General features: G+C 54.3%; 1 protein-coding gene across 5 annotated transcripts in view; it reads left to right on the top strand.

Annotated features, from left to right (window-relative positions):
- Positions 1–20,606, top strand: part of DGKD (diacylglycerol kinase delta) — a 108,937-nt gene that overhangs the window by 76,288 nt on the left and 12,043 nt on the right. For 4 of the 5 annotated variants that reach the window (XM_072719134.1, XM_072719135.1, XM_026006227.2 and 1 more), the window contains exons 10-26: positions 854–962; positions 3,718–3,857; positions 5,058–5,142; positions 6,270–6,364; positions 6,470–6,569; positions 6,646–6,919; positions 8,167–8,316; positions 9,109–9,237; positions 10,472–10,568; positions 12,969–13,079; positions 15,314–15,410; positions 15,623–15,730; positions 16,706–16,819; positions 17,841–17,975; positions 18,300–18,451; positions 20,122–20,233; positions 20,319–20,411. In XM_072719134.1, the coding sequence (XP_072575235.1) occupies positions 854–962; positions 3,718–3,857; positions 5,058–5,142; positions 6,270–6,364; positions 6,470–6,569; positions 6,646–6,919; positions 8,167–8,316; positions 9,109–9,237; positions 10,472–10,568; positions 12,969–13,079; positions 15,314–15,410; positions 15,623–15,730; positions 16,706–16,819; positions 17,841–17,975; positions 18,300–18,451; positions 20,122–20,233; positions 20,319–20,411 (2,101 nt within the window). The remainder of the gene's footprint in view (positions 1–853; positions 963–3,717; positions 3,858–5,057; positions 5,143–6,269; positions 6,365–6,469; positions 6,570–6,645; positions 6,920–8,166; positions 8,317–9,108; positions 9,238–10,471; positions 10,569–12,968; positions 13,080–15,313; positions 15,411–15,622; positions 15,731–16,705; positions 16,820–17,840; positions 17,976–18,299; positions 18,452–20,121; positions 20,234–20,318; positions 20,412–20,606) is intronic. The other variant, XM_072719137.1, reaches the window with a different exon arrangement.

The following is a 20,606-nucleotide window of genomic DNA, read 5'->3' as shown; positions in this document are numbered from 1 at the left end:
CAGGGTGCCTGGTTGGCTCAGTCAGTTAAGCATCCAACTCTTGATCTCAGCTAAGGTCTTGATTTCAGGGTTGTGAGTTCAAGTCCCGTGTTGGGCTCCGCACTAGTTATGAAGTACTTAAAAGCGTAATAAAGCTAGACACTCGATGAAACTTTTGGGAAGGTTGTGCTGGTGGCACTAATTGGAGTCCCGGAGGAGACATGAGGCCCTTGTAGGGATTAGGAGAGAAGCTGTGGTGGTCTGTACTCCAAGGGGACGATGAAGTCTGGCTCTGTAACTGGGTTCATAGTGCTGCAATTCTCCAAGGAAGGAAGCTTAGAATGAGGAGGTGCCCATGAGACATGGAGTGACACGTTCTGGTAGATGGGTGCAGGTGTTGTCCTTCAGGAAGGCCTGGGGGCCTCATTGGGATCCGTGTGGTCCCTGAAGCCAAAATGTGGATAAGGCCTCTCAGGAGGGTGAGTGAGGGATGAGCAGAACGCTGTAAGGTGTTCTGAAGGGACATTTCATGTCGCAAGGTGATCAAGAGGATCACAGGAGGGAGAGGTAATGGAGATAAGATTTGAGGGGACCGGGATGGCTCCCACACCTGGGATGGAGGGGTGCGGGGAGACTCCTACAGCCTAGGGCTCCTGAGCTGTGGGAGCGAGGGCCAGTGGGCACAGAGGTGTGGGTGGGCAGCCCTGCAGGCTGGGCCTGAGCACACCTGGGCTCTGCTCCCAGAAGTGTATTCACAGCAGGGGCACAGTTCAGTCTTGAGGAGTGCTGATGGGCTCTTTGGCCCAGGACTCACTGGCCGTCATTTGGCCTTTAGAATGGACCTCATTTCTCTGACATTTTCATTTCTCTGCAGCTTACGCTTATTCCAGAAGTTTGATACATTCCGGATTCTGGTTTGTGGTGGGGATGGCAGTGTTGGCTGGGTCCTCTCTGAAATCGACAGCCTCAATCTTCACAAACAGGTACGTGGACGTGGAGGGGCCCAGGCAGGGGAGCTCGATGCTGTGGTACCGTGATCTCCCTGTCCTCTCAACTGGGTGCGGCAAAAGTCTCTGAGGGAAGAGCAGGCGTCTTGGAGGGAAGAGCAGGTGTCACGGGGCCCAGGAGCTGTGATGTAGGAATGAGAACTTCAGCTAGAAGTGACGGGAGCTATGAAAGAACCTTCCACTCCTTGGAGGTCCCAGGCCAGGAACAAGTTGGGTGGGGCTGCCATTCCACGGTGCCCCCCCAGCTTTTATTGGGTATGCTAGGCCCTGCTGCTGGTGCCTCCTGCTTGGTGGTGGTGGTGGTGGTGGTGGTGGTGGTGGTGGGGCGGCAGACGTAGACTTGAAAGTCAAGTCACAGGGTTCATTGGACTTCGTGTCTCTCTCTCTCTCTCTCTCTCTCTCTCTCTCTCTTAAATTTTCCTGATTGGAAAACAAAAAAGTGTTCATTGATTTCCCACCGTGCTCCATCGTCCTCGTTCCTCACCCTCCAGTGCTAACTATTTTTCAGACCTCCGGTCAAGATATATATATGTATAAGACATGATGCAGTTTTAATTTACACAGACCCACATTCCCCAGGCTCTCCAGTTACTGTGTTTTGCCTTGTGATCCTCGTCAGTAAACGGAGAGCTCTGTGCTGGTTTTCTGCCGGGCGGAGCCGCGCAGCACGGGTTGGCTCGCCTCCCTGCCCTGGGGGGTTGTGCCCGTGTGCCTTCCTGAGGCTGCAGAGACACCCTTCCCCTTCACTGTCTGTTGCTCATCATCTTTCTTTTGCCCAACTAGGTAGAGAAAGGTATGTTTGATTCTTATTTAATACTGATCAAGTCAAACATTTCTGTTAACTATGAATTTTTAGGTGAATCAGGTGTCCATGTTTTTGGCCTAGTTTTCTATTAGGATATTTACCTTTTTAAGACATACTAAGGATCATTGTTACATTAGGGATATTATTATATATTAGGACCAACTCCTGTCGGTCATATTTTTCTAGGTTTGTCATTTGCTTTCAACACATTTTCCAGATCTTTGACCTGACTTTGAGCATGTTTTTCAGACTTAGCCTTCTCTCCCGGCTGCTAGCGTGGGTGGTCTTGGTAGGTGGGGGGACTTGTCTGTTTAGCCCTGGACTCTGGGATGATGCTGAGAGCCGCCTGTCTGAACCGGGGCTGAACCGGCCTGTGCCTGTCAACTGCTCAGCGCGGGCGCACACTGCCCCCTAGTGGTGGAGGTGGGCCAGGACACTTGCGCCCTCGTTTAAGTCTGTTGACTTCCTGGATTATTTACAAGTTCACCATCACTGATCAGGAAGGCGGGGAGGCCAGTCGTTTGTTTTCATCCATTCAGCTCAGTCCAGCGAGCATTCTTCTCCTTTGGCTTCTCTGTCGCACTTGGTCCTGATCACTCCCCTGCTTGCCCGGCTTCCCTGAGACCCCACCCTCACCCTCTCTCTGTGTTTTTCTTCTTCCTGGCTGCCCCAGGTCTGTCTACGTGCCCATAGTGCCTCAAGCCTGGCATTTTTGGCCCTGAGCCCCCCACTCAGCCCCACCACCCTGTGTTTTTTTTCCACGGAGTCTGAAAATATCATCTACCAGACATCATTCTGGATCCTTCCCTCGCCTTCCCTCTTTTCCAGTTAGCTGCCACCCCAGAGTGTCTGGGCCACGTCCTGTGTGCTGCTGAGTATACCTCAGCTGCCCCGGGGACTCTGTCCAGGCTGCTCACTGGAGCTGTTCCCCATGGGCAGTTTTGCTCACTCACCCACTCTGCTGAGTGTTCTCTGGTGGCTCCTTGACTTTAGGATGAAGTCCACACTTAAACTTAGTTTATCAGAGTCCCCTGTGGCTCCTCCTTTGTCGCTGCTTCTCTGACTTCCTGTCTCCTGACTTGGCATGTGGGTCACCTCTCCATCAGGAACACTGTTGTGCCTTTAGTGCTCTCTCTGCCCCTTTTCTTAAGGCTCCAACACCGGGTCCTCTCCGACTGGTGTGCTGGGTTTCCTTGTCCTCATCTTCGGGCTGGCGGGGCTTTCTGGCTGAGTTGCTGGCCCCGGGAGGGTGGTTGGGGTGGGTGGTCCCAGGCCGTGCTGTGCTTGGGGAGGACTGGTAGCGCTTCCACATGCTGCATGGCAGAGCTGGAGGCTGAGTTCTTGGGCATCCAGCATCGGGGAGCTTCCTGAGCCCGAACTGTCCTGATGAGAGTTCCAGGTGGAGGGCCGGGCCTGAGCAGCACACACTGTGGCTCTGGGGAGGGTCAGGTGGGAGGCTATAGGCCAAGCACTGGGGCATGCTCAGGTTAGGTGCATGTCCTGGCCCCTGTTTCTGATGGACGTAGAAGCCAGGAATGAAATGACACTAGTGATGTTTTTGAAAGATGATCTTGGCATTAGTGAATAAGGTGTAGTAGATGGAGAGGTGGTGGGGACTCAGAGAGGTGGGGCTTCCTAGATACTCACAGGAAGGGGCAGGATTGTGGCCATAGCAGTGAAAATGGGAAGGGAGGAGATTTTGGAAATCTACATCAGGGTGGTCCTAGAGGATTAAGTGTCAAGATGAGAAACAGGCATAGTTCTGGAATCTTCTCTTGGCTTAAAAGACCCTCCGTCTGTCTGGTGGGCTTTGCCTAGACTCTGAGAGCCACCCTGTCTTAGAGGAGACCTCTTGCTGAACTTGGCTATTGTCACAGTTAACAGGGAGGGTGTTTAATGCCATGTCTTCCCTCTGTGTCCTGCCAGTGCCAGCTGGGAGTGCTGCCCCTCGGCACGGGAAACGACCTGGCTCGCGTGTTAGGCTGGGGCTCAGCCTGTGACGATGACACCCAGCTCCCGCAGATCTTAGAAAAGCTGGAACGAGCCAGCACCAAGATGCTGGACCGGTGAGTGGAGGGCATTCTCGCACCACACAGGGCAGGGCACCTCGACCAGGTGTTCTCGGCCTGGGCTCCCAGGACGACAGAAGTCCTGTGCAGCTGTTTGTAGAGATTGGACCTGAGAATTATTGAATCATTGTGTCATACGCCTGAAACTAATATAACACTAGACATTAATTATGCTTCAATAAGAAACACAGAAAAAAAAAAAAAAAAGAAACACAGGACAGTCAGATGCATCTGAGATGTAAATCCCTGCCCTGTCACTGAGAGTTGCATGAACTTGAGCACTTTCCTCGGTCTCACTGAGTCTTAGATTCCTCGTCAGGAGGGGAAAAATAATCCCAGCTACCTTGTGGGGGTGTTGAGGGATGAGAGTTTAATTCATTTGGTCAATTCAACTAGTGTTTGTTGAAAAAAATATTGGACCTGAGCACGGTCAGGTTTTGACATTTGATATTTTTGATAGTTTCTAACTTTTCATCAGATTCTGCAGAAGTTAAAAATAAACAGAATGGGTGAGCAACCTGCCCTTGAGTGGTTCAAGTGTGGCGGCGAGGCCTTGGGTGAGGGGTGCCCCTGGCGGACCCCCACCAGCAGAGTCGTCCTTGTCATAAGGCTGAGCGGTCCCATTTCCCCATACTCTGTTCCCAGGAGAAGCTAAGTTCTGGGTGATTGTTCTGTATAGGTTTAAAAATACTTTGGCATCCTTTTTGAGTGAACTACTTTTAGTTCTGAGCTAGATGTAGGGAATCCCACTAACCACATGCCTGTGGGAAATCGGTCTCACTGACAAGTGCTTCATGGTCTCGGGTAGGATCCTGCAGTGGTGATTGGCAGTGTGATTTTGAGTGCACTCTGGCTGCCCCTGCCGCGTCTTCTCCCTCCCTTTAAGGGAGGTGTCCGTGCCTGTCTTTGGTGCCTGTGAAATGCTCCTCTCTGGGGGAGCTGGCTGCTGGCTGGGGGGCGTTGGCACTCTGTAGAAGGGGAACCCATCGCTCACAGAAGCAGATGTTCATTCATTGGATCCCTTTTACCCTCCCGCAGGGGCCTGCAGGGCCTTATTGGTTGTGACGTTTGTTCTCAGCTCAGTGAGAAGCCAAGTTATGGGACACAGAGTGGAGATAAAGGGCTTACGGATGAAGTCAGACTGTAAGATTGCCCAGGGCTGGGCCGACTTGCTGAGGGCTGCCTTTATGTGTGCAGGTGGAGCGTCATGGCTTACGAGACCAAACTCCCGCGGCAGGCCTCCTCTTCCACGGGCACCGAAGACTTCAGTGAGGGCTCTGAGGTATCTGCTGTCGCCCCCACCTAGCATCGTTCACGCCACCTCCCCAGCCCTTCGCTGATGAGCCGCTCCTTAAACGTCCTGCCCGAGGTTGGGCCCGCAGAGGTGCAGGGAGCCGAGTGAATTCCAACTATCTCGTGGGCCTTGGGGTCCTCTGGGGGCTTCCCAGGGTGACCCCAGGACTTGGAGTCCCTTGTGACGATGGTCTCCTACGACTTCCTGCTCTTGCACTGTGCACTCCCAAGGTCTGCCCCTACTGCCGTTGTTCCCAGTGGCCTCCAGGCTCCCTCTCTGGTCCCACTCCCCCTAGAATCCCTCCATCCTGCCACCCTTGTGCTTAGCCTGTGCTGGTCCAGTGTCCAATGTTTGGTTCTTCTCATTTTACAATTGTTTTTGTAACTTGTTGGTCCCCCAGGGCCTAGGCCTAGGTTTGGCTCTGCTCATGCAGTGCCTGGCACGTAGCTGTGCTCAATGCCCACTGGGTGACCTGGCTGCTGGCTGAGCGGAGAGAGGGCTCCCTCCCTGTCAGGAGGGTCAGGACAGTGGGCTGGGGTGGCGGTCAGCAAACGATGATCCCCAGCTCCAGTCTGCCTGGGCCTTGACCTGGCCTATGAGCAAACAAAGGTTTGCATGTTTTGAGAGAGAAAGAACACAGAGTGCAAAGCCTGAGATCTTTACTGGCTGGGTGGCGGGCCCTGGAGCCTGTGTTGGCCACACAGTAATCCCATTTCAGTAGGTGGAGGTGAGTGGGGAGGGGCTCGTTTACGCCGGGAGCCTAGGGGCCAGGGCCCTCTCTCAACCAGGAAGAAAAATAGGTCCGCTGTGACTGGAACCTTAGTGAAGGAGCCCTGCCTGTCGACCTTGCTGCCGGAAGGTGCCAGGACTAGAGACTGTGCTTCCTGGCACATGCAGGGCGGGCCGTGAGACTGAAGTAGCGCCATATTGACACGGTCTTTTTTGTTAAGACCTGTCTGTTCACAGCTTGGTGAAGCATTTGAAACCTTTCAGCCAGCACTGGCGGATCTCAGGTTGGCGCGTGAAGTGAGCTGAGGCCCCGGCTGGCAGGGGAAGTGGGTGAGGAGCTCTCTGGGACCTTTCAGTCACGCCACCCTGTCTCGTGATAACTGTAGGTGCAACAAATTCTCTTCTATGAAGACTCAGTCGCGGCCCATCTTTCCAAAATCCTGACCTCTGACCAGCACTCGGTGGTGATCTCGTCGGCCAAGTGAGTGCCCGGTGGCTTTGGGGGAGCCAGGGGTCAACCTCACAGGGTGCCTGGGTCCCAGGCAGAACTTTCTCTGGAAGTGTCTTTCCGTGTTTCCTCCCACAGAGTGCTCTGCGAGACTGTGAAGGACTTCGTGGCTCGGGTGGGGAAAGCCTACGAGAAGACCACCGAGAGCTCGGAGGAGTCAGAGGTCATGGCCAAGAAGGTCCGTGCCTGGGCTCCTGGGCGGGAGGGTGTAGGACGGAGAAGCACTCCACCCCATTCCCTTCATTTTCCACCAGTGCTCTGTCCTGAAAGAGAAGCTGGACTCTCTCCTCAAGACCCTGGACGATGAGTCCCAGGCCTCGTCCTCCCTGCCCACCCCTCCGCCCACCATTGCCGAGGAGGTGGAAGATGGAGACGGGGCGGGCAGCGGCTGCGGCTCCACAGGGGAGCGCTCGGTGGGGTCGGCGTGCCCCACCCGGCCGCAGATATTCCGTCCCCGGGAACAGCTCATGCTCAGAGCCAACAGCCTGAAGAAAGCCATCCGTCAGATCATAGAACACACAGAAAAAGGTAACGGGTCTCTTAACGATCAAGTAGCTTTCTTCAGCAAGCACTGGGTACTCTGTTTTCCCCCCAGACGTGGTGGCAGACAAACAGGAATCCACCTCTGGGGCCACAGCCAGACACCCCAAGGCACATCCGCCCTCCTCACCACACTTGTCTGATGGAAGGATTAGAGGGAGCAGAAAGCAGAGGGCAGGGCAGGGTGGGACCCCAGCTGGGTGTGAACCGGTCATTGCTTGGGGGGACCACTCCCTGCAAGGGGCCTGACCTGTCCGGCTGCCAGGCCTCGGGTGCAGCTTGGCAGAAACAGGTGCTAGCGGTGGGTGTGCAGGGACCTTGCCGAGGGGACAGGGGCTGCACGGGGGCTGGGGGTGTTCTGAAGAGAACCTCACTCTGGAGGTGGAACTAGGAGCTCTGAGGACACCCTGAGAGGAGGACCCTATGAGAGGACCCTGGCTGGGGGTGGTGGGTGAGGCCATCAGCTGTGGGATGGAAAGAGAGGCTGGCACGGGGCACTGCTGTGTGTCAAAGGGTGGGAGGCTGGGCGGGAGGTGGTTAGAGCCGTGCGGGGCCCTTGCTGCGGTGTAGAGGGTGTTCCGGGCCTGGGGGCCAGGTTGCCAACTCTCCATGATGAGCCTGCAGGCAGAGGGTGGGTGGACTGTGTAGGATTAAAGACTCACTGGCTGGTAGCTTCCTTTTTGTAGACTTGATTTCTAAGCTTTGAAGGGAATGCTGCAAATGCAGTGTGACCTGTGAACTTCAGGCATCCAGCCTCCCTCGGGCTGTGTTGTCCTCCATCTGTGTGCTCTCATGACTCTCAGAAACCATTTCATCCCACTCCCACTCACCCCAAACCCTTCCCAGCAGACCCGCCTCCTCGTCCATCAGTGAGAATCAGGGGTTGTGATCCCCACTGGTGTGTGTGCGCCAGGCCTGCTTCTGGCTGACGGTCAGGTGGAGGCCCCATGTGCCTTTAGTCCACTCGCCTTCTCCACGTCTTCCAGCCGCTTGGCTCTCCTCCTCCTCCCCAGCCCATCCACTCAGATGCCCAGAGCCCGACATTCTTGGATGGCTCAGAGGACAGTGGGGACAGGGTGGCCACCTTGGGCTGTGAGCCCTCAGCTGAGAGGATGTCTAAACAGAGTTCACGGAGATGGGGAGAGGAGCCCATGTTGGGCAGCCGCTCTGGGCCACGTGCCATCCGTGTACTCCGCCACCATGCACTCAACTGCAGTCGTTCTTTCCTTGCACAGCTGTTGACGAACAGAACGCCCAGACCCAAGAACAGGAGGGCTTCACCTTAGGTCTCTCTGAGTCAGAGGAGAAAAAAGACCTGAAGTCGGATGACAGAGTGTGTCCCACTGAGAGCTGTGGGGTTGCCAAGGGCAGGAGCCTCCGCAAAGGTACCAGCCAGTCCTGATGACCGCATCACAGTGCTCAGGCCTCTGGGGTTTGCCATAGTCAGAAAGCTGGCCCTGGGAAGGTTTAGGTTCCCTTCTTATAGTTGCTTTGACTTCTTAGTATAAAAAGTCACGAATGCATGGCCTGTTTCCGTGCACCACCTCCCCTTGTCTGGGGAAGTCCCTGCAGGACCCCATAGGAAAGAGTGTGCTTTCCCCAGAACCTGCCCATGCATGCCAGGCGCAGCAGGGCTCAGGCATTCCCGTGCAGGTGGTTGCAGGCCAGGCTACCCGGCATTTTGGCTATGGTACCACCTAGCCCTATGGGCTGTCCGCTGGGGCTCCTTATCCCTTTGGAACAGCTCCCAGCCCAGGCTGTTGCTGTGGAGAGGCACCACCTTCCGACTGTGTGTAGCCCCCTCCTCGTAGCCTGTGCAACCCGCTGGGAGGTGTCTGCCTGAGTGTTTACTCCATGATCATTACTGTTCTGAGCTCCACTCTGCCCTCCATGGGCACCCACAGCCCCCACTGTGACTGGGAGTCAGCCCCACCCCCCTGTCCCAGCCTCCAGAGGGTGTCCAGACCCACTTGCCTCTCCGGCCCCTTCCCAGGTCACCTCCTCTCTCCTGGACTCTTGATTTGTCTCGTACCCTCTGCTGGGGGCTGACCAGGGCTGGTGACCTTTTCCTACTCCCCTCAGCCCTTAGCAGCAGTTGTTTCTCTAATGACCTTTCCCAGTGCTTCAGGAATGTTCTATTTTGGATGGTTTTACGGGTTTCTGTTCTGTTTTTGTAGTGTCCAAATCCCCATGTGAGAAGCTGATAAGCAAAGGAAGTCTGTCACTGGGCAGTTCTGCCTCTCTTCCTTCCCAGTCAGGAAACCGGGATGGCCTGCCAGCCCTGAACACCAAGATCCTGTTCTCCAGTGAGTGTCCCCACAGGTTGGCCGTGTGTGTCTGTGGGCCGGTGCAGGTGGGGTGCTACCTTGCCAGCTAGTGAGGTCAGGGGCCTCCTGCTTTGCCTGGCACTGAGTCTGTGGGAATGAATGAGAACCGGTTCCTGTCCTTCAAGAGTTTATATTTAGGTCTGTGGGAAACAGAGACTAGGTTTCAAAGTGATATTATGGCATGAAAAGTGCATTTATTTATTGTAAAGGGCAGCCAGCCCCAGATTGCTGCCAGAGGCCCCAGAAAGGCATCATTGAGGAGGCGATAGTTGAGCTGGGTACTGAAGGATGAATAGGAGTCATCCTGAGTGAGGAGGGAGGGGTGGGCAGGTTGTGGTGGGGAGCCGGTTGAGTCATCCTGTCGTTTCTAGCATGATTGTAGGAGGGCACAAGTGGCCACGGAGTTGGGCCAGTCCACCTTCCTATGTTTGCTTTCATTTTGCCCAGGTAGGGGTGGAGGTAACAGTCCCTCCAGAGGGCAGTAACAGTTCTCTGTGTCTGCAGGAGGAAGGGTTAGCACTGGGACTGAGATGGCCAGTAGGAGCCCCTTAAGCAGCTTCAGGTGACTTCCTGAGCCCTCCTGGGCCTGGCAGAGTGCACGTCACACCATCGGCTCCCATAAGTGATTGGGCAACTTCTAGGTGAATCTCAGCTGAATAGAAAGAAAGTTCCAGAAGCCCTTGGGCAGTGAGGCCAACGAGCTGTATTTGTTTAATCAGAGACACATGTCCCTGAACGGGTGGACTGGCGGGGCTCCAGTTCTGCCCTGGTGCTCAGGACTTGACATTTTCAAATTATAATGCAGATTCCTTGAGGGTTCTGGTCACTTGGGCTGTTCCCTATTTACGTCTCCTGAACTTAGCCTCTCAAAGCCGTGCGGCTGAATGCTAAGATGACTTGTACTAAGAGATCGTTTGGTGGAGCTTCTTACCTGTAATGGAACTGACTTTGTAAGCTGTTCTTTGACACATCTTCTAGGTGTTGGTCCCTGCCACCCAGTGTGTGTGTTTTTGCTCCATGAATATGGATTTATGGTGGTCATCTTTGGCCTGAAACACTTAATTGTCAACATTTGGATTTGTTTCTACATTATTGAGAGATGTTTAATTACAGTAACATGTCAAAGAGTACGTGTCCCTCAGCCTAGAAGACGTGAGCGTCTCCTAATCCAGTGAATCCTGACCTGCAGTCTGTCCCTGTTCCCTCCCTCCAGATGTTCGGGCTGGGATGTCTGGTTCCTTGCCTGGAGGTTCTGTCATCAGTCGCTTACTAATTAATGCGGATCCCTTTAACTCTGAACCGGAAAACCTGTGAGTATGGGGGTTAAGCAGGTGCGGGTCCACGGGTTGCTAAAGAATGTTGGAGCCCAGAAAGCCGGTTTGGAATTGGCCAGAGGAGTTCATGTACCATTGACGAGGAGATCCTCCTCCAGCTTCGTTAGCTGAGAAGGAAAACCTAGAAACTGTGGTGCCTCAGCTAAGTGTCTGGCTGGAAAGTTCTGTGATGGGAGTAGCCTGTCCTGGCTCATCCCAGCTCCCCATCTTGTGTCAGTGGCTCCCGAACATCATTCAACATCTGAGGTTTTCGTAGGGTTCAGAAGCTCCCGCCTTGTTCTTTGTCACTCTCCAGGACCCTGGCTGGCCCTGCGTTGGTGCCTCGTCCTGACACCCTTCTTCCCATGCTCTACCCTTTTGGCCCTGCAGGGTCCTAGGCTCTGGGGCCAAATCTAGGAGATACTTGGGTTTGGGATCGCAGGAAAGAAGGCTCCCAGGCTGCTCTATGGGCCATTGCCATGTCTCTGCCCTGTTTCTCAGGCACTGAGGCCTCTGTCAGTGGAGTTTATTCAGGCCATGGTGGAAACAGATGGTATTTTGAAAACCTGGTCTTCTAGGGTTTCCCTTCTGCTGGCTGGTAGCAAGGTCTGGGCAGTGTGGCTGGTGGCAGTTGGTTGAATGCGTGCCATGTGTGTCTGGCGTGGTGGAGGGTGACAGAAATGTGCAGCTTTGTGCAGACTCTTGGGGTTCTGGAGAGCAGAGCCAGAAGTGTGCAGAGTGGCCTCGGTTCAGACATCTGCTGCCAGATGCTAGCCTGCCTAGACACGTCAGCGTCCTTGTCCTGGACCTGACACTGCTGTCTGCCCGCCTCTCACCCGTTGCCCTGGCCCTTCTGGGCTTGGGTCCTGACCCTCCTGACACTGTTTTCCTCAGTAGGGGCTGCAGCCTTCCGTGAGCAGCACCCAATAGGGCCTCCTGAACTAGATACTTCTTTTGTTCCCTTCACCTGAGACCGGTGAGGTCCCACACCTGGCAGCGGAGGCATCGTCTTTTCCTCTTGTCCACATGGGGTGAGACTCACCTGGGGAGACAAGCTGCTGTCCTCTGTCCATGCAGGGTGGTGCGCCAGGGCCATGGCCAGGGGGGCCCCAGACTCATGGTCATGCTGCCAGGACCTCCAGGGCCTGGCCGCCTCCCACTTCCCAGGTCCCTGTGCCCAGTCTCTCCATTCTCCTTCCCTTGTCCCCAAGCTGTTTTTCTGGATCAGATCCTTCACTTTTCCCAGGACCTATAAATACTGGTCAGCGTGTGGTCTTCTGCTCAGAAAACAGTTTTGACTTGAGCTTTGCTCTCACTAAGCTTTTATGCACTTGGATTAGACATGTCATAAAAACATGTCCGTGTGGTGATTGCTTCTCAAATCAGGCTTCAAACGCCTCTTAACCTAAATGTGGCAGAGTTCTGACCCACACAGTACTCCCTGTGCAGTTTGTGTGGGAGCCGCCACCAGGAATGCCAGGCATGTCCCCTCCTTGCTGCTTTCTCCAAGCAGAGGGTCAGGGACTCCTTTACACCAGCTGCCCTGGAGGGAGAGGAGGGTCTACAGAGCCCTAGTGTGACCCCTGCAGCCACGATGATTGCGGAGGGGAGGGGATGGGCTGAGAAGCTGGAGTAAAATGAGTCTGGACACGGGGAAGGCAGGGGCTGCTACGGGGGCTGGGATGGACGTTTTCACATTTGGAGATGACTTTGATCAGGTCTGGGGGTGTTTGAGGCACGTTCTGAGACCCACGGTTGAAGATGTGTGAGTGTATGTGCCATAGATATTGTCAGGTTTCATGTTGCCTGAGAGCGTGGTGGGGAGTGTGAGATGGTGCAGCCGCTCTGGGAAAGTCTGGTGGTACCTCAAAACCCAGTGTCCGTGAGGCCCAGCATGATCTCCTGGGGCCACGCCCAGGAGGAGGGAAACCGTGTTCACTCCGGCATGTGTACTGGTGTTCACACATCTACAGCGGAGTGCCATGGAGCCATTAGGAGGGATGAGGTCCTGAGCCCGACGAGCCCCAAAAACATGATGCTCACACTCTGGATTCCGTTTGTATGAAACTTGAGAATAGGCACAGCATAGAGACAGCAGATTCGTGGTTGCCGGCGTTGAGGAGGGTTTAGGGACTGATGGCTAAGGGGTGGGGGCTTGCTTTTGGGGTGATGAGATGTCTTAAAATGGATAGTAGTGACGGTTACGTGACCAAGTATGTTAAAGATCACCAAGTCCTACATTTTAAATGGTTATGTTGGGTGGGATGAGTTCTGTGTCAATAAAGATGCTCCTGAAGAACAAGCCATGAGTTTTGCCCTCAGTGAGAGATGCTTAGAGGTTGAGAGGCTGCTAAATGAGCCAGGATTGTTCTCACTGGACTGACTCCCCCTTTGCAGAGAGTATTACACAGAGAAGTGCGTCATGAACAATTATTTTGGCATTGGCCTGGATGCGAAGATCTCCCTGGACTTCAACAACAAGCGTGATGAGCACCCAGAGAAGTGCAGGTAGGTGGTGGCCTGTGTGCACACCTGCCCTTTGCACTCTCCTCGCTTCTCCTTCCGGGAAGCGAGGACTTCTGGAGTCAGCGAGGTAAAGGGCACACAGTGCTAAGGCAGAAGGCATATGTAAAGCCCAAATGTCTTGTTGTCGGAAGGAAGGTGCTTTTACAAGATGTGGCTGGGAGCAAGTTGGAGTCTAAGAGGGCAGCCTGGAGGAGGGTTCCATCTCTCAAATTCCACATGAGAAAATGAGTGACTGTGGTCAGTTGGAAGGGTCTCGTCCGAGTCTCTGGAGAGTCGACAGTCTGTGGTGATGCTGTGAAGGGCCCGGCGACATACAGTGTGCTAAGATGTTACTGTGCCAGACTTGAGAGGCCCTGGCAACGTTGGTGGCGGGTCTGTGTGTTCCTCACCACCAGGCAGACCTGGGCGGCCTGGTTGGCTCCCCACAAATCCCAGGAGAAGGCGCCCTCCACAGAAAGACAGCCACGTGAGAGGCCCGAGGGGTGTCCCTGGAGACGTTCAGTTTCTTCCTCTAAATTACATCTGCTCGCCCTCCCGGCCTAGGGAGGGGATGGAGAGGAATGGGCAGGTTTCCTCCTGGGTTGAAGTGGAGATTCTGTCTCCGTGGAAATATGAGAAGTGAAGCAGGAGTTAGCATCTCCCTCCTCACCCCTCCTGGAGGAGGAGACTGTTCAGCTTTGACATTCTAGAACTAGTGAGGGAGAAGCTGGTGTGAGTGTGGACAGAGACAGCCATTGACGTAGGAGTTGAGGGGCCCCTCGCTGGAGAGCCTGCAGACTCGCTCGCTGTTCCGTCCGGTCTGTGTGCCCCTGCTTGCTTGGTGCCATTATCACCTGGAGGGGTGACTCTGGGGGAGCTGGGTGGGAGGGGGTCACACACCTGAGGAGCTGCTCTGGTGATCACCCATGTTCTGTGTGGTTGGAAATTTCTGGGAAAACAAAATCAAGTATAAGAATTCAAGAAACTTTGAGCTCTGGGGCTCTTGAGTGGAGGAAGGGGCCTCAGAAGCCCCCAGGGACATCTCTGTTATATAGCACGTGGTGGTGAGTCCGAATCATTTAAGAATAATTGAAAGAGTAATTAAAATGTATACAATTTAACAGTAAAATAGGTGAGGAGGACAATAGACAATACATTCTTATTGTGTGACCCTGTGGGACCCTGATAGGATACTCCCTGGGTTTGTATTAAGGGCTTTGAAAAGGCCAAGAGGAATTCCAATTCTATGAGTCTATCCTTTTTTTTTTTTTTTAAGATTTTATTTATTTATTCATGAGAGAGAGAGAGAGAGAGGCAGAGACACAGGCTCCCTGCAGGGAGTCCGATGCAGGACTCGATCCCAAGACCCTGGGATCACACCCTGAACCAGAGGCAGATGCTCAACTGCTGAGCCACCCAGGCGCCCCATCTATGAGTCTTTCCTAAAGAAGTAACTGGAAATGTTTGAGAAGAGGTGTTGTGCAAAGGGACCAGTGCCATGTAATACACAGAGCCCAGGAGTGGGAACTGGCTGGGTCCAGTCAGAGGGGCGAGGCTGAGCAGCGATGGTGGGGAGGTACCCCGCTGGGGTGCACAGAGTTAGGCAGGAGACTGGAGACGGCTGTTGTACCCATAAGTCAAATACCTAGAAAAAGTTGAGGGAATACAGCGAAGTTTTTTATTGCCAGTCGTACAGATGTGGGGATTATGAGGATTATTCATTCCTTTGTGCTTTTCTGCACTTGTCAATTTCTGTGATAAGCATAATTTTACAGCTGGAAAAAAAATCATCTGTTTATTTTTTGTTTTTTTAATTTATTCATGAGAGACACAGAGAGAGAGAGAGGTAGAGACGTAGGTAGAGGGAGAAGCAGGCTCCGTGCAAGGAGCCAGATCCAGGACTTGTTCCCCGGTTTCCAGGATCAGGCCCTGGGCCGAAGGTGGCACTAAACCGCTGAGCCACCCGGGCTGCTCATCATCAGTTTTTTTGTGAGGTTCTGTAATGTCTGGAAATTACTTTCTGGGGAGTGTTATTTTTTAGCAGAATTTTCCATCAGCAGATGTATTTCTTTCTGCATAGCTCATAGACACGTCACGAGGGAAGTCCTCATGCTGGGAGTGCTTGTTGCATCTGACCGGTGTGTGATCAGATGCCTTCCTGAAGTTCTCAGCAGCGACTGTAGTTCTCTGTAGAAACAGAGCTGAGATGCTATGTGTTCTTTGCTTTCCGCCCACAGGAGTCGGACCAAGAACATGATGTGGTACGGAGTTCTCGGGACCAAAGAGTTGCTACACAGAACCTACAAGAACCTGGAGCAGAAGGTCCTGTTGGAGGTGAGTGGGGGGGGGGGGGGGGGGGTCTCCTGTGACTGCGGCAGGCAGGGGCCCGTCTGCCCTCCTGTTAGCCCTTCTCCTGGCCGGGTGGAGACTCCCTCAGTCTGGGCGAGGAGTGGGCAGGAGGCAGGATTTCTAGTGAAGGAGGACCAGGTCCATCCTGTGCATCTCTCTCTCTCCCTTTTTCTTTTTCCGGGATTTCCACTGCTCAGTGTGATGGTCGACCCATCCCACTCCCCAGTCTCCAGGGAATTGCCGTCCTCAACATTCCCAGCTATGCTGGAGGGACCAACTTCTGGGGGGGCACCAAGGAAGATGACGTACGTACTGGGGTCCTGGGTGGCATGGGCCCAAGCTGGGTGTGGGTATCCACCACTTCAGGCCCCGGTGGAGCATTCTAGCTCTTGGGGCTCTGTTGGTGGTGCAGAGGTGTGGACAGAACTCCTTCCTTGTGCTGGCAGTCGGGGGTACAGTGGAGAACAGGACAGATAGGGTCCCCCTGCTCACGAGAAGAGAAGCTGAGTAGGACAGATGTGGTCAGGGGTATAGATGTAGAAGCCAGGCCCGACTCCAATGTGGGGCAGTCTGGGAAGGCTTCTCGGGGAGACATCTACACAGACCTGAAGGGAGACTTGGGGTTGGCAGGTCAGATGAGGGGAGGGTGCAGGTTGGGAGAGGCTGCTCCAGGGAATTGCTGGAACAGCGTATGAGAAGGCTTAGTGGTGAGACAGGATGTGGTGTGGAGAAAAGTTCTCTCACACGGTGCGCAGTGGGTGGGATGCAGACAAGTTAGAGCCCACATGCAGTTGTGTAATCTGGGGAAGAAGTTTGGAGTTTCTGCTAAGAACTGTGGGAGGCATTGATTGCCTTTAACCAGGGGTGTGGCTTCCTTCATACATAATAGCCAACAAAAATAGTTCACATGAACTACACCCTTGAGAGGCTCTGGGAGCCATTCTAAGCACCAGGCCCACATTACCCCAGTCCTCATAAGAGCGTACCAGTGTTATTCCACAGATGGGGGGACCGAGGACAAGAGAAATTAAGTGACTTGCTTGGGGTCACACTACTAGTCCAGTTCAGAGATTTGATTCCTGGCAGCTGGTGTTAGGGCCTCTCCTAGAAAACCCCTCAGTAGCACATCCACCCCACAGCTGCTTCTCAGCTAGGACACACCACCCCCTGGCAGTGCCCCTGTCTCTCTCTAAGCAGAGCAGCAGCCCAGAAAGTGAGCACAGAGGGGTGTGCAGGGAAGTTTGGGAGCAGAGGTCAGCTCTTAACACTGGTCCTTGCAGACTTTTGCAGCTCCGTCGTTTGATGATAAGATCCTGGAGGTGGTCGCTGTGTTTGGCAGTATGCAGATGGCCGTCTCTCGTGTCATTAAGCTGCAGCATCACCGAATCGCCCAGGTACTGGCCGTGGTCCTGCAGGTGGGAGGACCCTGGGAGGCAGTCTGGCTCATACACGTTTGGAGAGGCAGGGCCTGCCCCAGAACCAGTGTCCATCAGTGCTTTCCTGCTACACAGAGCCCAAGAGAATGGGCGATCTTCTAGGAGTGCCCTCGGCCCTCCCTGCCTCCGGGCCCAGAGCCCTTCCTCACCCACTGTATTTGACAGTTAACAGTCTTTCACAATTGGGGCCAACGTGAATCCTGTCTGAGCTCCCTGCTCTGGTTTTCTTTGTGGGTGCCACCTGTCCCCTGCCCCCTCTTGTCGAGGTGGGATGAGATGAGACAGGCCCTATTGAACTTGGCCCATGGCAACAGCTTCAGCAGCAGCAGCCTGAGTTTGAGAATGGAGGCCAAGCAGTGAGCCATGGAGAAAGTGTGGTCTCACCTGGCTGCTCTCCAGCCCCGCTGGAGAGGGGAGGCAGGAGGGGGATCCCCTAGTACTTATTATTTCTGGTGACAGCTTGGGGAGGGCAGTGTTCTTATGCATAAGGAGCGGGGAGGCTGATAACCTAGCCCACTGGGACCCCAGGCAAACGCTTCCCAGTCCTTCTGGCCTCAGTCTGCACCCATATAGGGTGGGGTGTTTGAATTTTATGATTTTAACTCTCAAGCAGGATTTTTTGTTGAAAAGAGAAACAGTGCATTGTTAACAGGGTTTACCCTGTTCTGGGAGGTGTTTACATGTGTGCAGGGCCCTGTGCTTGTATCTGACCCCTGAGGTCTCCTCACTGTGCTCACAGATGCAGTGCTGGGTTTGGGGATGGCTGGGGTGGGACATACCCTTGGGTTTCATAAGCTGGGCCCAGACAGGGATGCCTTGATTGCGGTGGTGGTTGGTGGCAGGCGTGGTGTCACCCCATACGTCAGCTGCTGTGTGCAGGGGTGTGTAGGACAGGAAGGCCCCTACGGTGCTGAGATGCAGCCTTCTAGGCTCCTTGGTTCTGCGCGGTGTACAGCTAACGGCTGTGATGTTTGCTCAGTGTCGCACGGTGAAGATTTCCATCCTGGGGGATGAGGGCGTACCTGTGCAGGTGGACGGAGAAGCCTGGATCCAGCCTCCAGGATACATTCGCATCATCCACAAGAACCGGGCGCAGACACTCACCAGAGATAGGGTAAGTGAGAAAGGCTGCCTGCGGGGCCCCGGAGAGAGCAGACCAGTCCCAGGGCTTAGCTGCGGGCACGTCTGTGTGCCTCCTCGAAGAAGGCCTGGAGTTTCTAGTGTTTTATTCTAGGAACTGACTTTTGTTAGACACAGAGATGAAGTGAACAGGGGTGTAATTTCCAGGACCCTTCCCCTCCTCAGCGTGAAACAATTCTGGCTCTCCCTTTCTGGCTGTTGTTCAGTTAGTGTCGCAGCAGTGTTTGCTGTTGGACATGTGCTTGCCCCTCTCGAGAGGGAGCGGTGCACGGTGTGATAGTGCGGTCCTGTGCCCTAGGCATTTGAGAACACCCTGAAGTCCTGGGAAGACAAGCAGAAGTGCGAGCTTCCTCGCCCCCCATCTTTCTCTTTGCACCCGGAGATCCTGTCTGAGGAAGAGGCCACCCAGATGGACCAGTTCGGGCAGGCGGCGGGAGCCCTCATCCACAGGTGGGCCCTCGCCCTCCCTGTCCCGTTGGCCTCCTCCCTGCTGGAGCTCCTGGGCCCCTGATGGCCTCCGGGCTCCGTGCTCGCCGCAGGGGGCAGGCGTGGCGTTCCTCTTCCCCCGTCTTATGTGCCAGTCTGCCTCCATCCCAGGGCCCCCAGCTGGGTTTTCTGCTGGCCCTTCCCTGTGGTTCATTTCCACAAATTGGCTTTCAGAGATTGCTCGGATGGAAGCTTAAAATCCACAGGTGTTTCCAGAGCCAGCCCACAGATTTAAAAACCTATCCTGGATTCCACAGACTAGTCCACTTATTGCCTCTTATACCTTATCCCAGAGAGCAGGTTTGTTACTAAAAAAACAAATCTTACAGTTATTAAAAGAAAACAAAACAATTGAGACCCAAAGGCATTTCCTTCTCTTACTCTGCCTTTGAGAAGTGGCTCCTGGGGAAGACCTTCCAGGACGGTGGTCCTGCTCTGCCACTGTCCCTTCTCTCTACCTGCCCCAGGTGCTGGCTGCTGTCATGCCTCACTCCGGAGGGGTCATTCAGACTGGTGACCTTTGTCCTCTCAGTTGCCAGATCCCCTGACCCTCTTCAGCTGCTGACTGGTTCTGGTTTTCAGCCATATTTCCTCTCCCCAGTCACCCCCTGAGGCTGCACGCTGGCTTGGTGCTCCTGGACTTTGCCTCTGTGCTGCTGTGTGGCTTCCTCCTCCTCCACCCCTGCCAGAAGTACCGCAGCCCTGTAGGTTCTGGGCTGTGTGTGCCCTTCCTGGGCAGCTCTCCTCCTGCCCTTTCCCCAGGCCTCAGACCCTCGGTCTGTGAGTGGGGAGCTCTTCCAGGATTCTCGTGGGCACTTCTGGTTCCATGGATCCTTCGGGGTCCACTCCCCCGAAAGCATGTCCTGTGCTGTGTCCTCTGTCTCAAGTGGCCGGCACCATTTCTGCCACCGCCTGCCCCCACGGCCAAATCCGTTTCCCGGCTGGATGACTTCACTGCTTAACGTTTTTTCTCAGTTCCTTGCTGTACAACAGGCTTTGAGCTTCCTTCTGTCTTCGTTCTCGTCCCCTCAAAGTCTCTGGTGGCCCCACAGAGTGGGGCTTGCCATCTTATTGTCTTATTTAAAACCCAGCTTCTGGTTTTCCCCAGGGAAGGACAAGTGGTCCCCATGCAGCTTCCCTGACCTGTGTGCTCCTTCTGTCCCTGGTGGTCTTGCTGTGTCTGATCCCGTCACCACCCTATATTCATGTGGATCCCTTGGGCAAGGGGCTACTGCCTGGGGCCGTGTCCTGGCGTCTGGGCCTTTTGATCCAGGGTTGTCCCCATTGAGAAGCGTCCTGTCATCCTCATTTATAGAGTGAGGAGGCAAAGTCTCCTTTCAGGACTGATCAGCTGTCTCCACACAGCAGGCCTGCAAACCATCTACCTGTTAGCTTGCTGTTGTACAGGGTCCGAGTCTCACTTTGGGCATGTTTCTCCTTGGTCAAGTTGCTGGAAAAACTTGGATTTTGATGTCACATCACATCTCCTTTGTTAAGACCTGGTCTGTTTGCCATTGGCTAAGCTGTGTCTGCATTGGCCCTCTGGGCTGACCCTGGGCCTGTGTTCAAGCAAGGTGACCTTATAGACTGCCCCTTCACCTGGTCTGATGAGTGCCGTGTTTCTTTCCTTTTAGTATCCGAGAGATAGCTCAGTCCCATCAAGACATGGAGCAGGAACTTGCCCACGCCGTCAATGCCAGCTCCAAGTCCATGGACCGGGTGTACGGCAAGCCCAGAACTACAGAGGTGCCTGTGCTTTTTGGGTCTTACTCCTTTGGAGTCCTGTAGCCCTTAGGCCTTCTTACATGGGTTTCATTCTGGTTCCTCTCAGGGGCTGAACTGTAGCTTTGTCCTGGAAATGGTGAATAATATCAAAGCTCTGCGCAGTGAGACGGAACTGCTGCTGGCTGGGAAGATGGCCCTGGTAAGCTGAGAGGCTGGCTTCTCGTGCGCATGCAGTGACCGTTGTACAGAGGGCAGCACACTTTAGAATTCTAGCCTCCGTGCTGGAAGGGGCCTTGGAGGTCATCTGATCTGGCCATATGATTGGCTCTCAAACCCTCTGGCCACATCTCAAGCACGTCATCTCTAGCTTGTTAGACTCCTAACAAGAGGACAG

This window comes from Vulpes vulpes, chromosome 9 (assembly GCF_048418805.1).
Source record: "Vulpes vulpes isolate BD-2025 chromosome 9, VulVul3, whole genome shotgun sequence".
In the NCBI taxonomy this organism is placed as follows: Eukaryota; Metazoa; Chordata; class Mammalia; order Carnivora; family Canidae; genus Vulpes; species Vulpes vulpes.
Note: the sequence above shows the minus strand (reverse complement) of the source record. Positions and strands in the feature narration are given on the sequence as shown.